General features: G+C 35.9%; 1 protein-coding gene across 1 annotated transcript in view; it reads left to right on the top strand.

Annotated features, from left to right (window-relative positions):
• LOC139744969 (sorting nexin-33-like) overlaps positions 1 to 13,576 on the top strand; it is a 73,267-nt gene that overhangs the window by 35,922 nt on the left and 23,769 nt on the right. Inside the window, exon 4 of the mRNA XM_071655378.1 lies at positions 12,282 to 12,394. Coding sequence (XP_071511479.1) covers positions 12,282 to 12,394 — 113 coding nt within the window. The remainder of the gene's footprint in view (positions 1 to 12,281; positions 12,395 to 13,576) is intronic.

Genomic DNA, 13,576 nt, shown 5'->3' with positions numbered 1-13,576 from the left:
CCGTCCCGCCCCTTGATTAACGACGACGAAAACCTTACCGCGCTGCAGCGGCGCTTTGCCGCGAGCATGCGAAGCAGCATGTACTATTCGGAGTCAGACCCCGCAAAAGAGCGGGGTCACACCCTACCACACGGTGCGACAAACCCCCTGATAGATAGTAAGGGAAGGGATGGGAGGGGGAGGGGGCAGACCGCTACATTGAACAGATACCAGTCTGTGAGTAAGACAGATTTTGTCTTTGCGAATGGCCTGAGTTTAATAGTATTCTTGTGGAGTCCCTTTTTATTTGTTTATTTTCTTTTGAATAACGTGTGCTTGCTTGAGGAATGTGTTGAAAACTTGCCTTTTGTTGCACGGACCACAAATGTCTGCTATGAGAAAACAGCCGAAGGACATGACTTTAGGTTGGAGTGTTCTATTTTCATCTCCACAGTTTGCAACAGCAGTCCATGTACCCTTTGATCTTTGATAGCATCCTTGCAAAACATTATTCTTTTAAAACAATTTGATAGAACAAGCAAAGCCAATAATACAATGTGGCTTACATGTACACAAGCATGTAGAATCTGCAGTCTCTCTACAAGTTACAGTATACTGTGTGTATAGGACATTGTGGGTTCAGATTCCCTATCTGTGGTGTCAGTGTAGTCATCAGTATTAATCTTTATGATATCCTGCCCCCCCCCCCCTTAATTTGTTGTTTTCTTGCATGGTTTTGTATTTCTGTTTGCAGTCAAAATCATGTATGACATTTCAGGCATGATTCTTGTGTTCTTGCATATTTGGTAAAATTTTGCTTGTATTAAGGTTTAGGCTGCTCTGTTCTGTTTATGTTCTGTTTATACTTTTCTTCTTTATGGGGGGGGGGGGGGGGAGGTGTAGGGGAAGGGAGAAATGATTCCCAGCTTGTTAATGATAAAGAGCCTGTCAAGGATGAATGTATCATAGTTTATGAAAAAGTTTGACATGAAATCCAGAATTTTTGCCTTTTTCATGTTGGTCATCACGTAAATTTAAAGTACAATACATTTTGCTGAAAAAAGTGTCTATGATATATTTGTGAGGTCATTCTAAAGGGCTTAACCTTCAGTACAAGAAACTGTATACGGCATATATTTCGCGAGTCTAAATTTTTGCGTATCAGGACTACCCCACAATTTCGCGAGTGGTTAAATTCGCGATCGTGGAGTCCTGTACTGAACAGAGAAAATGTATACGCGTACGTTACATTTATATCGGCATTAGAGTCAATATTTTGCGTGTTTTTAATTTCGCGAATAGCAGCTGACTCGTGAAATTCGTGAAAATAAAAACCTCACGAAATATTCGGTGTATACAGTACCTCATTGAAAAGACAAAGAATATGTGTGTATTGGAACACATACTTTGACAGTTATATGTGAAGTGATTATGATGTTTCATTAAAAAAAATCATATATATGTGAAATTCTTTTAAGGCATGTTTTCCTTTGATATGTTTATGTTCCAATATTCTGACAGCAACAATTGTTTGAGAATTCCTACTAAAAGAAAATTAACAGTAATAACTTTTGAACTGATTGGCAAGTGTTTCTCAGTCTTTAATGGAATGTTGTACTAATATTTCTGCCTTATATACTGTATGTTTTCAGGTAAACTTTAAAAACCCTTTTCAAGTGTTAGTGAACATCAACAAGCAAAGTGACTTTTCTTGTTGATTTCAAAGATTGCAAAGTTTGCTTCTCAAATTAGCAACTACTATCATTCCAACTTTCATGCCTTTGACAGCAAAACTGGTGAGAGGGTTGATGGGGGATGGGTGGTAAAATGCAAGAAAGAAGAAAAATATGAAGAGAAAAGAGAAAGAAAGAAGGAGGAAACAGAAAGATAGAATATGCAGGAATTTATAATAAACCATTCAGAAATATTAAACTCAGTAGTTGTAATTGTCTCATTGTATGATAAGTTTTTATCGAGATCAGTAGTTGTAGTAGCAGTTACAACATATGCTGTAGTTCTTGAAATATGTCCACACCTGTCCCTAGTTTCACTTGTATAGGTAAGAGAGAAAAAGGGGAAAAGAGAGAGAAGGGGGGGGGGGGGTGTTCAGAGGCTTTTCAATACTTTTCTCTTGTTTTTCTGTCACTTTTTACATGTATTTTTCCATTTTCTCCAATGTAAAAACCTGTCTCTTGTTTTTTACCTGGATGTCTGCTGCTAAACTCTCAACTGTCAATTGAATACATTGTAGTTGGTAGAGATCTATAAATACCAAAGGTGCATCCACATTGAAGTTGAAGTACTGCAGTATTTCAAATACTCTGTATTTCAAATGCTTTGGTAGAGGAATATTTGTATCATAGTATTTCAAATACTGAGCTGTATTTCAAATGCTGTGGTATTTCAAATACTGAGCACTGTATTTCAAATACAAATGCTGCAGTATTTCAAATACTGAGCTGTATTTCAAATGCTGTACATTTCAAATACTGTTTCAAATGTACAGTGGTATTTCAAATACTGAGAGCTCTGTATTTCAAATAATGCTGAACATGTATTTCTGATAACTGCAGTATCTTGCACTGTATATTGTAATGTGCATGCAAGTGCACCACAAAATACAGTGCAAAATGGTATGTAGTATTTATGGGTGGTAATTTGAACTCTGCGCGAAATACTCACGCAAGATTTTAATTGGATTCTTGTCACAAAATATCACCAAATGTATAGAGATCTATTTTTCATGCGATTAGCAAACTTTATGTCTTGTTCTATTGGAGATACAGGTTTGCGCAGTGCTTAACAGAAATACATTGTACCACAGTATGATGAGAACATTATTAAGTGGATTACCTGGTATCTATTACCATGGTATTTCACCCTATCATTTTACCACATTAGCAACAAATTACTGTGATATCAAATAAATGCCATTCATAATTCCAATGTGAATGCACCTGAAGACTGTTTCTCTCATTCTATTCTCTTTCCTATCAATTTCAATATCTGCATGATTCTTTGGTGGATATCACGGTGATGGAACCGGATATGATCACACATGGTCACTCCCTCCCCTTCCCCCACCCCACCCCTCTGCCTCCTTCCCTTCCAAGCCCCACCCTGGATATACATATGTTTTAATGTACAATGTATGTGTGTGCATACGTGTGTGTGTGTGTGTGTGTACCAGGCCCAGAGTGCATCGACCCAACCCCGCTACAAGAACCGATCCAAGTCCGTGAGTAAAATGGCAGGAAGCGAGGCCTGCAGGCTGCGTTAGATAGGAATTCAGTGCATTTTGTCACCCAGTTTGCAGTGTACTGGTTATGTAGCCTCAACTGGAATGACGCATAGTATCTGTGCTGTAAATATCATTATTTGATGATCTTGTGTGCACTACACAAGATTTGACAAATGCCATCAATAGCCTGATTACAGATTTCTACTACCATAGCTCAAGGCGTAGCTGAAATAGAAATGCATGAGGGCTGACATGGCAGGAGCATTACTCCATTATGTGCCCAAGCATTTACCTCAACTTGCCACACTTTATCACCAGTATGTAGTAATCTGTCCAAACTGGACATACAATGTAGTTGTAGATTAGCAAGGCCACTCAGGTATAGCAGTGTGCTTCACTCCAGTAGGTACATGTACTGTACCAGGAAAGCTATGGTATTAGGGAGATTAGGTAATCTCTTTTGAATCTACAATTAGTTTCCAGACACTTGTGCCTATAGATCGGCAAAGAAAACACTCCAGCATGCTTGGCAATTGGTGAACAAAGCACAGAATGAGTTTGACAGTTTAAAGCATGCATGAAAGAACATGCCTTATTTGTTTTATAATTTGTTTTATAGCCCATCCAGTGACATTTTTTTTTCAGAAATTCCTATAACCTCTTACTTGCTACATATAGCATTGAAAATGTCATACTAATTTTGTGAAAATTCAAAGGATTAAACCAGTTTCATTGAATTTTTCTCCAATATGAATTACAATCTATGATGCGATAAAACTCAGAGAATGACAGTTTTATTTGATGATGTCGAGGCCATAATTCCTGCAGTCAAATTCCCTCCTGCTGTAATTCTCATGGTGTGGAAATTTTTATGCATTACGTGCAACTCGAAGCTTGCGCAAAAGTAAAAACATGCAAATATTTTTTTTTTTTGCATTTTGTATGTTCCAGTAATTAATGTCCTGATTTGGCGGAATAAAAAAGATGCGTAATCATTCTTACCCAGTGGAGCGCGAAAAAGTGCTCACGCGAAAATATCCACTTTTACAGTATGTCAGATTGCGACTGCCAAATACTGCGGTGACTCTCTTGGAATGGCTCTAAGCACAAGGTGGCAGGGTTTTTAACCAAGTCAGATAAAAGGAAGGAAATAGTTCTATTCCAGTAACCATGACTGTCTCCCTTTGGGACCAGTCCAGACATTCAGGTTTTTATTTGCTCACCAACCTCCTCCTTCGTTTCCTCGCCTGAGATGTGGACAAGAAAGAGAGGGAAAAAATAAGCAAATTTATGCAAAGAATATTCCTCCTTGGAGTTGGTAGATCTTTGGAAAGCATTCTTCGTTCTTAAAGCACAAGACACTTCCACCGTCCCAGTAGACTTTAAGTTATAAATGGGGTACTAACGCAGTAGACTCAGGTAATTTGGATTGAATTGAATTGAATTGAAAAGGTGTTTTATTCATCAATATCAATCGCAGCCCGGAGGCTTAATTACAGACATTGTTAACAAAGGACCGTGAATACATTAAAAGTACACACAAGATACAGCGTAGCAATGAAAAAAAAATGCATAGAACAACAACAAAAAAAATCTATTCATCTTCACCATTGCACATTGAGATCAACCGGTAATACAAAACAAAAAACAAATATTACAATTGTAATTTCGAATATCACTATTCTCAATAGTTATCAAAAAATAAATTGGGTTTATGGCAATGAGAGATGTTTTACATTACTTCCTAAACATGACTTGACACTACAGAGTGAAAGCCATAAAAGAAAAATACATACGTCGTGGATTTTGATTTTAAAAAATATATATATATTCTAAATACATCGTACTTTACATGTAATGTTTTGGCTTTTATTTTCTCTCTTTTTTTCAGGTTTCATTTGCCCCTGAAAAGGTTGAGGAAAAATGTTATTTAAGTGTCAAGTTTCAATCAAATTTCACAGATTGTTATAATGAACAAGACATGATGAAATTCTTCATGATTTTTAATAAAAATAGCCAAAGTTCCAATAGACTTTGAAATTTTGTACAGGATGTTGTTATATTAAAATTTTGCTCTTGAAAGTGAAACAATAAACAAATATCTTCAGGTATATCAGCCCTGATTTTGCAGTTTTACACTCTTGATTAATATGATGATATCTGCAATTTAATGAGAGTAATGTGATGGTTGAATCACATGTTGACTGCAAATCCTAAATTGTGAGCGAATGACAGACTAGTCTATTTCAAAGGCTCTCTTGCTGTACTTATTGCCAAAAAATCAATAGAGCAAACAGAGGATCATCATTCAAGACACAGTCAAGCCACCAGCAATAGTAAGCCCCCGAGAGAGAAGGCGTTTTGAGTTCTGTCCAAATTTCTGAGCTTACACTGCTGAATTATTGAGTATTGTATTAGCTATTATTTTTGCATGTTATATACAGATATTTTCGAAAATGGAGAGGTCACAGACATTTTCGTAAGATGCTGTTTTTGTGATGGCTGTGGAGGCTCTGTCGTAAGGGCGCTGATGCGTGTCCATTTCACAACATTTTCGTGTGTTGTTGAATTCGCGGCCCAACAAGCGATTTGCAAAATTTGTGAAAATGAAACCCTCACGGAAACAACAGCTTTCACAGTAGGAGCAGTTTGTAGAGTTAGGCTTTCTACCAGCTCATGAATGGCAATAATCACATCCACAGATCTCACTCATGACTATAGATGCTATTAGAAATATTAGAAAACTGTTTTTCCAGTGCCTTTGAAAAGACTAACGTCAGACAAAGTTAGAAAAACAAAAAATACAGACACTCAGAAATTAACCAAACAATGGCTGATTCTGTATCTCCGTAGATCATCTCTGACTTCCTGTATGTGCTGCCCCTGGACATTTTTTTTTTCTAGTTTTTTTTTTTTTTGGCGCTGTCAGAATTGTTGTTGTTTTTTCTCATTAAAGGTCATATGTCACTTTTGCATATATACCACAGAATTTTATTATTATTTATCTATCATTACGATGTAACACTGAAACCAGGAACTGATGAGGTGATTGATCAAGAGACATGTAACTTGATATCCTCATATATATCAGATTGTCTGGAGGAAAACAAATAAAAGAGGCTTCTTGGGTTTCTCCTGTCTTTATGTAGCTTATAGATATTCAGTTTAGTGAGTAAAAACTGCAAAAAACCACCAAAAATCAACATATAGTATGCAGCAGTGCGCGAATGAAATATTCAAATCCCCTATAAAGCAAAAACAGAAAATTTATACCGGTCTGTGTTTTGACAGGTACAATGAATAATTACTTGAATTATGCAGGTTAACTTGTTTTTTAAAAGATAAAACAAAACCAGAAACTAAACAGTGTGTTTTAGAAGTTTAAAAAGAAAATCTATAGGAGAATTTCACAGCTGTGTTGAAACGTGAGACATTTATCATCGTGATTGCCATTATTTCTCTCCCTTGATTCATCTTTTAGTATTTGTTTTCTTTGGTTCATGTGTCTTTCTGCCTCTTCATGAAGAGTCTTCAGTTGACCTTTCAGTGTTCAGTCAAGCATGGTTCCTTTGGATGCATGCTCTCCTTTGCCTGCTCCCATTACTTATAATCCTCTGCACACCACAACCCTCACTGCATGGGACCTGTTACATTTTGCATGTTCCATCTCCGGACAGTGTCAGAAGGTTGTTAATGTTCAGTACTAGAATTTGATTATCTGTATGATTATCATTACCATTATCATTCCGACCATGATGATGATCGTGATAATTTTTGTGATTCTTCTTCTTCTTATTGTTATTATTATTATTATCATTAGTAGTAGTAGTAGTGGTATTATTAGTATTATTATTATTATTACTATTATTATTATATTATTATTATTATTATTATTATTATTATCATCATCATCATCATCTTTATCATTATTGTTGTTTTCATAATTTTCAGTATAATTGTGTCTGAAAGTTCAAGATCAGCGCAAATTAAATGGAAGTGCCAAATCTCCCTGATTCTCCAGGATGAGGCTCCTTGGAAACAAGAATATTTCTTCTTGTCTTGCCTAGAGAATACTATTCTCTCCCTGATTTCAAAATCATTGTGCCAATCAAGATGCATGTGGGACACAAACATCTCTCTTATTGCTCTTTGGAACCTTTTGGAATTTGATACAAGGGTCAACATTGGCAGCCCTAGAACGGCATGACATATAACCTTCTTGCGTGAAACTAATGAACAGACAAATGTTCAAAGTACACATGGCCTGAGATGAGCAAGTTAGCTTGTTCAGTTCATGTGACTGAATTTGTTCTATTTCATTGATGAATGTACATTGTATGGAAGCTAGATTTTTTTTTTTCTCTCATTTTGTTTACATAAATGCTGATACATAGATTTCTGGTTGTCTGAATTATCCTCACTTTATACAATCTGTCATTCTTCCATAATGATCAGACTCAGAATTTGTGATGCAATACATTCTACCTAAACCATCAAAGAAAGAGACAAGAGCCAGATCTTGTTTGATGTTGCAAGTTTTTATCAAAACAGGACTTAATTCCTTGCAGAGATGCCCTGGTATTTATCTTGTGTTTGTGTCATGCGTATTATCTATAGAAATAAGGATGAACTTCAACCATCCATAAATCCCATTCAGATATAATTTTGTCTGCATCCTGTTCACAGTAGAGAAAGATGGAAAGAACCTCTTTGTTTTTTGTTTTTTTGGTTTGTCTCAATTTTTTCCTTTTCCTCCTCTTCTTGCATCCCCATAATTCTTTCAATTCATCATCATCATCATCACCATCATCATCGTCATCATCACATATAGAGCTGTGTTCTTCTTCCTTCTTCTCCCCCAATAATCCTGCCCATGATACGTCTTTCACTCAATTCTTTTCTCTCTTTTTTTTTTCTTACTTATAATTCATTTCCTCCTTTGTCACGTTTTCTCTGACTTCGTGATTTAAATGCTTTGACTTTTTCCTATAGATAGAGCTATAAAGTCACTTCCAGACTTAATGCTATGTACATTGTACTTCTACTGTTCCTTCTGCTACCACTACTGCTACAATACATAGACTTCTACAACTTTACTACTGCACTGTGTACTTCTACTTCTACTATTTAAACTGCTAAATAATGCTGCTGCTGCTGCACATTCTGTCGTAATCTCTTTAACATTGTGTTTTCTCTGGTCAAAAAACAACAAATGTAAAACTTCTGCTACACACAAACTTTTGAGTATGTGCTCAAAAATAACTTTAGATTGAATATGTATAAATTTGTCAAATGTCAACATACAACTGTAGGCCTACATGCAGTATTCAGAAAATTATGATCTACCATCAAGTTTGAATACATTGTAGTGCCAGAGTGTATATTTAAATCAGCCTGTTCTGCAATGAAAGCATTATGAGACATCAAAGAGAGCATGAAAGGTTCTGAAACAGTCTGACGCTAATTTGATGCCTGGAATTTGTATTAGATTACATGCACAATGGGTAATGATGTCATTTTGTTTGATTACAAACTGGCAATATCTTGCTATGTGATACTGTTTATTAATAGTTTTGCCAGAGTAATTAGAACAAGGGGTATTCAATGTTGGGTGTGGTAATAGTTCAACAGTTCAGAAGAACAAGGGCATATGTACAACTTGTAGATACAGTGGACTTTGTACTGCATTATTGCCCATTTTTGCGCTTCATTGGACAGGCTATCATCTGTAACCTGATTAGTCAACGGAGGAAGGAAATAACATAGGTACGCACTCACGTGGAACATTCCTGAGGGATTACACATTTAACGTGGGCAGTTTGATGAGTCTTTTACAATGTAAATATTTTTGCCTAAAGTGACGTATGCCCAAATTGTGACAGACAATTTCAATTATAGCAACCAACCAATGCAAACAAATATAGATCCTTCTTTTGATTTGTAATACCGGCAAGAATTACATGCACACATGTAATAAAAGTGATAGGAAATTTATTGATTTTCTCTTCCTCCTCCTCTACCTTTTCAATTTTTTTTGCTTCTTCACTTTCTGTTTTCATCCTTTTCAATGTCGTAGTATTGCCAATATTGATAGCATTGTTGCTGTCACTTTCATCATAAAATGAGTACTTAAAGATAAAAGACAGGATTCATAAGACTTTAAATAGCACTATTTTAAACCCTGGTCTATTTCACACTCCTCCTGATTGGCTAGATGTTGGTTAGCACTATGTGCTCAGGCAATTTAGACTATAAGAAGTTATGTTTTCTTGACTTATAAAAAAGGAATTGTGAGTGAGCATAGTAGGTCTCACGTAGTAATTTTGATATGGAAACCACTTTGCATTATTCAAAGGATATGCTGTGATTTCATCACAAAATCAACTGCCTGTAAAGACTTTAATTGAGTTGTTGAAATCTTTTCAGTGGAACCTCATGGATATACAAAGCACAAAGCCAATTAATGTTAATGTCTTCTAAAGTAGAATCAAATGCGTAAGAATTTCTCTACAGCTTTTAGAGTCCGTCAAGTATAGTGCATTTATTTATTTTTGTGGTGTAGGCTCTTTTTGTCCAACTACTGTGATTTGCATATAAATGGTCAACTTTGGCCTCCCATGGATGAATTTTGTTGTATGATTCATACATGCAGTTTTAGTAGCCGATTATGAAGTGTTTGTGAGCTCACTTTAATAACATTTTTGTAATTGCATGGTCCTTTACCCTCGCATATTTTTGTTTCCCCCCCATGACTCAGTTTGGAGTTTGAAAATACTTGCAGAATATGCAAACAAGTCTAGGTGAATGTAAAGTAGGTCTGCTTGCATGTTGTGCAGAAACAATATTATTGCAGGCTGTATTATGACGTGATGAAAGCCGTAGTGCTTGCAGTGTGTACAGAGATGACCTGAATGTACATCGTAAAGGTAATTGTAAAAACAGATTTTATCCACTTGCCTGAATGGATAAATTTGAATTTCTTTCAGTGACATTTGCTAACACAGTGCCGTTCACACTTGATAGTGGGATGTCATTCGTGATCCATATACCAAGATTTCTTTTTATTTATTTTTATTTTTTTTTTGCATTCAGATGAAAGAGAAACATCCCCCCTACTTGCCAATAGCGATGATTTATCTGCCGAACTTTGCATGTCTGAAAGCTGCCAAAATGATGACCTTTGACCTTGTGGTCATTCACTGTTGTGATGTGTGTTGTGAATGATGGGATAGAAAACTCTGAAAGATTGTATGCTTCATAGCTTTCAGACTCTCACTAACAACCAAATCATTGCAGTATTTCTCAAATCACAGTAATTTGGATATTAATCGGCTTTGGATCGTGACGCAAATCTCAAGATTCAAATCCCGCTAATTCGCATCAGTGTGAATGTCTCTATTCTAACTGCCCTACGATGAGTTGTGGTTGTGCTGGGCAAGCGGGCAAGTGGGTTCCTAGCACCCTGCATCGATCAGCATGTACCGCAAAAAACAAATGAGTCGGATGGCTGCATCCACAGTGTACAGTCAAAGTTTGTGGATTGTTTGTGTTTTGTAGACTCTTACAGCCAGCCGCTTAAATTGAGCTCTGAAAGTCAAATGGGCTGCCTGTCTGCATGGTTCAATACGTGCCGTATTGTTTGTTTGCTGTGTAGAAGACTATTAAGCAATCTGTCTCATGACTATTATCAAAGTACATTGTATGATATCAATTTCTGCAATCTGGTCATGACAGAATCAATCTCATGATCAGCCATCATTGATTCCTGTAAACATAATCTATGTGTGCATATACATGTAACTATGTCAAGTTGATCTTTATGTTTTTGTTTTGTAAACTGAAACTATAAAAAGATTTCAAGAAAGCAGAGAAACAAGGGTTGCCATGTTTTGGTCTGATATTGTAGAGATATGATTGGTAGGCCAGTTATAGTTCTTATTTGGGTTTGCAGAAATCAACACTAAAATTCTCAAAAATTCTTTCATTTTGCTCTTCGTTACCAGCGAATTTGGTATAAAAAAAATAATGCAGAGCTCTATAATGAACATTTCACTTTGGTTTGCTCTTCTCTTTTATTTTTGTGGCAAAAAAAAACCCATCAGTTTAGGATCAAAGTTGTTTCACATATTAGATTGCGCTGTATACATGAGGGGTAAAAAAAAAAAGAAGTAATCATGCAGTCTCTGAAATCTTGCTGATATCATTGATACCTCTAAGTAATGCAGTGAGTTTTCTTGCATTTTGGATGTTGTGGGTATCTATCATGTATTATACATATATGTGACCGTGCACCTCAAAACGAACATAAAGTCGCACACACTGATTTTGTGTGAGGACTGAAAATAAGTGAAATGGGTCAACCTAGCCGAACTTGACTTTTTCATATTTTCTGAAAGAGCGGGTCTTCTTTTACATTATGCTAAAATTTGGTATCATAAAATGGGCAGGAAAGTGTGTTTTTTTAGCTTTTTATCTCGAACATTTTTGGTAGAATAGTGTGATTAGGTGTGTCTTTAGAATCCCTTTTTCATTTCTGAAAAACCTTGCCATACTCTTCACTTTCAACTAAACTTTTGAAAGGATGGTGCTACTGCTTTGAAAGTTGGCATTAATTATGGACAGATTGTGTTAATGAGGCATGCTTAATTTCAGTTTAATCTAATAATCCCTTCAATGTTGTTACTCTGGTGGTTTACTTCCTGTTTTTTGTCCCATTCATCGCACAGCCAGCACGGTTGGTAAAGATTAAGCGCTTGAATAGACACTGTACTTCAGAGCCTCTTTTCTCAGTTCACACTTTTCCTGAGTTTGTGCTTTCTTTCCAATATTTAGATAGGTTAGGAGAGTCCATTTGATTTGAATTATACATCACTTTAAAGCTTAAAGTCTGCTCTTTCAGAATATGGTCTTAACTAAAAATTCATGTCTGGCGACATTTTGTTTGTTTTGAGGTGCAGGGTCACATATGTATTTGTGTTTTATTCCCCGACCTTCCAAAATGTCTCAAGGCTGGTGCATTTAATCCTTTGTAATTTGTGATTTCTCTCCCACACACATACAGGATTCTGGGGTGAATGGAAATAACTTTGGCCTCTCGGGACCCAACAGGCAGTACAAACAGCGGAACTCTGAGTCTGCTGCTCGATCGGGCACCGTCAAGAAAAATTTTGCCAGGTAAAGGATGTTTGTTTTGTTATGTTTTGTTATGTTTTGTTTTGTTTTGTTTTGTTTTGTTTTGTTTTGTTTTGTTTTGTTTTGTTTTGTTTTGTTTTGATTGGGGAAAGAGCAGGTTATGGAGGGTGTAACTTTTTTTTTTTTTTTTTTTTTCCCTCACTGGGATATTTATTATTCTCTTTCATCTATACACATATTACAACATATTTCAAATAACATCATGCTTTTTTTTTCGAATTCAATACAATATACATCAAGAAAAAAGGTGTCTAAAATGACACCATTTTTTCTGAAACACTTGCAACTTATGATTATTTCTTGCGATAAATTTCTCTCTATCATAATATTCCCTTATACTATATTTACATAAATCAAAACGAGGTATTATTTTTCTTATTTTACAAACATAAATTTCATATCTCACAAGCATGGTAATACAATTCAATGCCGAATGTAACTTTGCCGGGTGTAACTTTGCCAAGCTCAAAGAAAGCAAGGTTAGAATGGTGGGGCACAGTTATTTATGAAGGGGTACAATTTTACTGATTATTAAATGAAAAGGAATGGGATTGTACATCTGTATGATACAGGGTTCTTTTTGTGTGTATGTGTGTGTTTTTTTTTACCTGTGTGTTTGTTTGTGTGTTGGTTTTTTGTTTGTTGGGGAGGGGGGACTTCTTGTATTCAGATAGCAAACTGGGTGAAGATACAGGGGAAGGGTTGATTGTGGGTGAATTTGATAGGGGTTTTAATGGAGGGGAAACATTTGTACAGAAAACAAAGGGAACAACATTGATACGCTCCAACCTCAAAATACATGTATTCATTGGTATTTAAATGTGTCCTCATTGGGAAAAACAACAACAACAACAGAAAATATGTTGTATAGTGAATATCAATATATTTATAAGTGTACAAAGAAGGAAGAAATAAGATTACAAAAATAATACAAACATACATAATTATGTAGTTGTCTTTCTTTTCATTTGAGATGCTATTATTTTCTACCACATTCAGTATACTTAAAACAACAACAAACTTAGGTGTTTTCCCAAACTTAACCAGGGCAATTGATTGCATTGGCCTTTGTAATGCTTTGGGCAGATGACCCAGGGGCCTTCTTGAAAATTTGCAGACTTATACAGGTCATGACTGGTATTCCATTCATTCTCTTGATATTTG

Source organism: Diadema antillarum, unplaced genomic scaffold, assembly GCF_040938485.1.
Source record: "Diadema antillarum isolate AM-2024a unplaced genomic scaffold, OU_Dant_1.0 seq00001223_RagTag, whole genome shotgun sequence".
In the NCBI taxonomy this organism is placed as follows: Eukaryota; Metazoa; Echinodermata; class Echinoidea; order Diadematoida; family Diadematidae; genus Diadema; species Diadema antillarum.
This window is presented reverse-complemented; position numbering and strand designations above follow the sequence as displayed.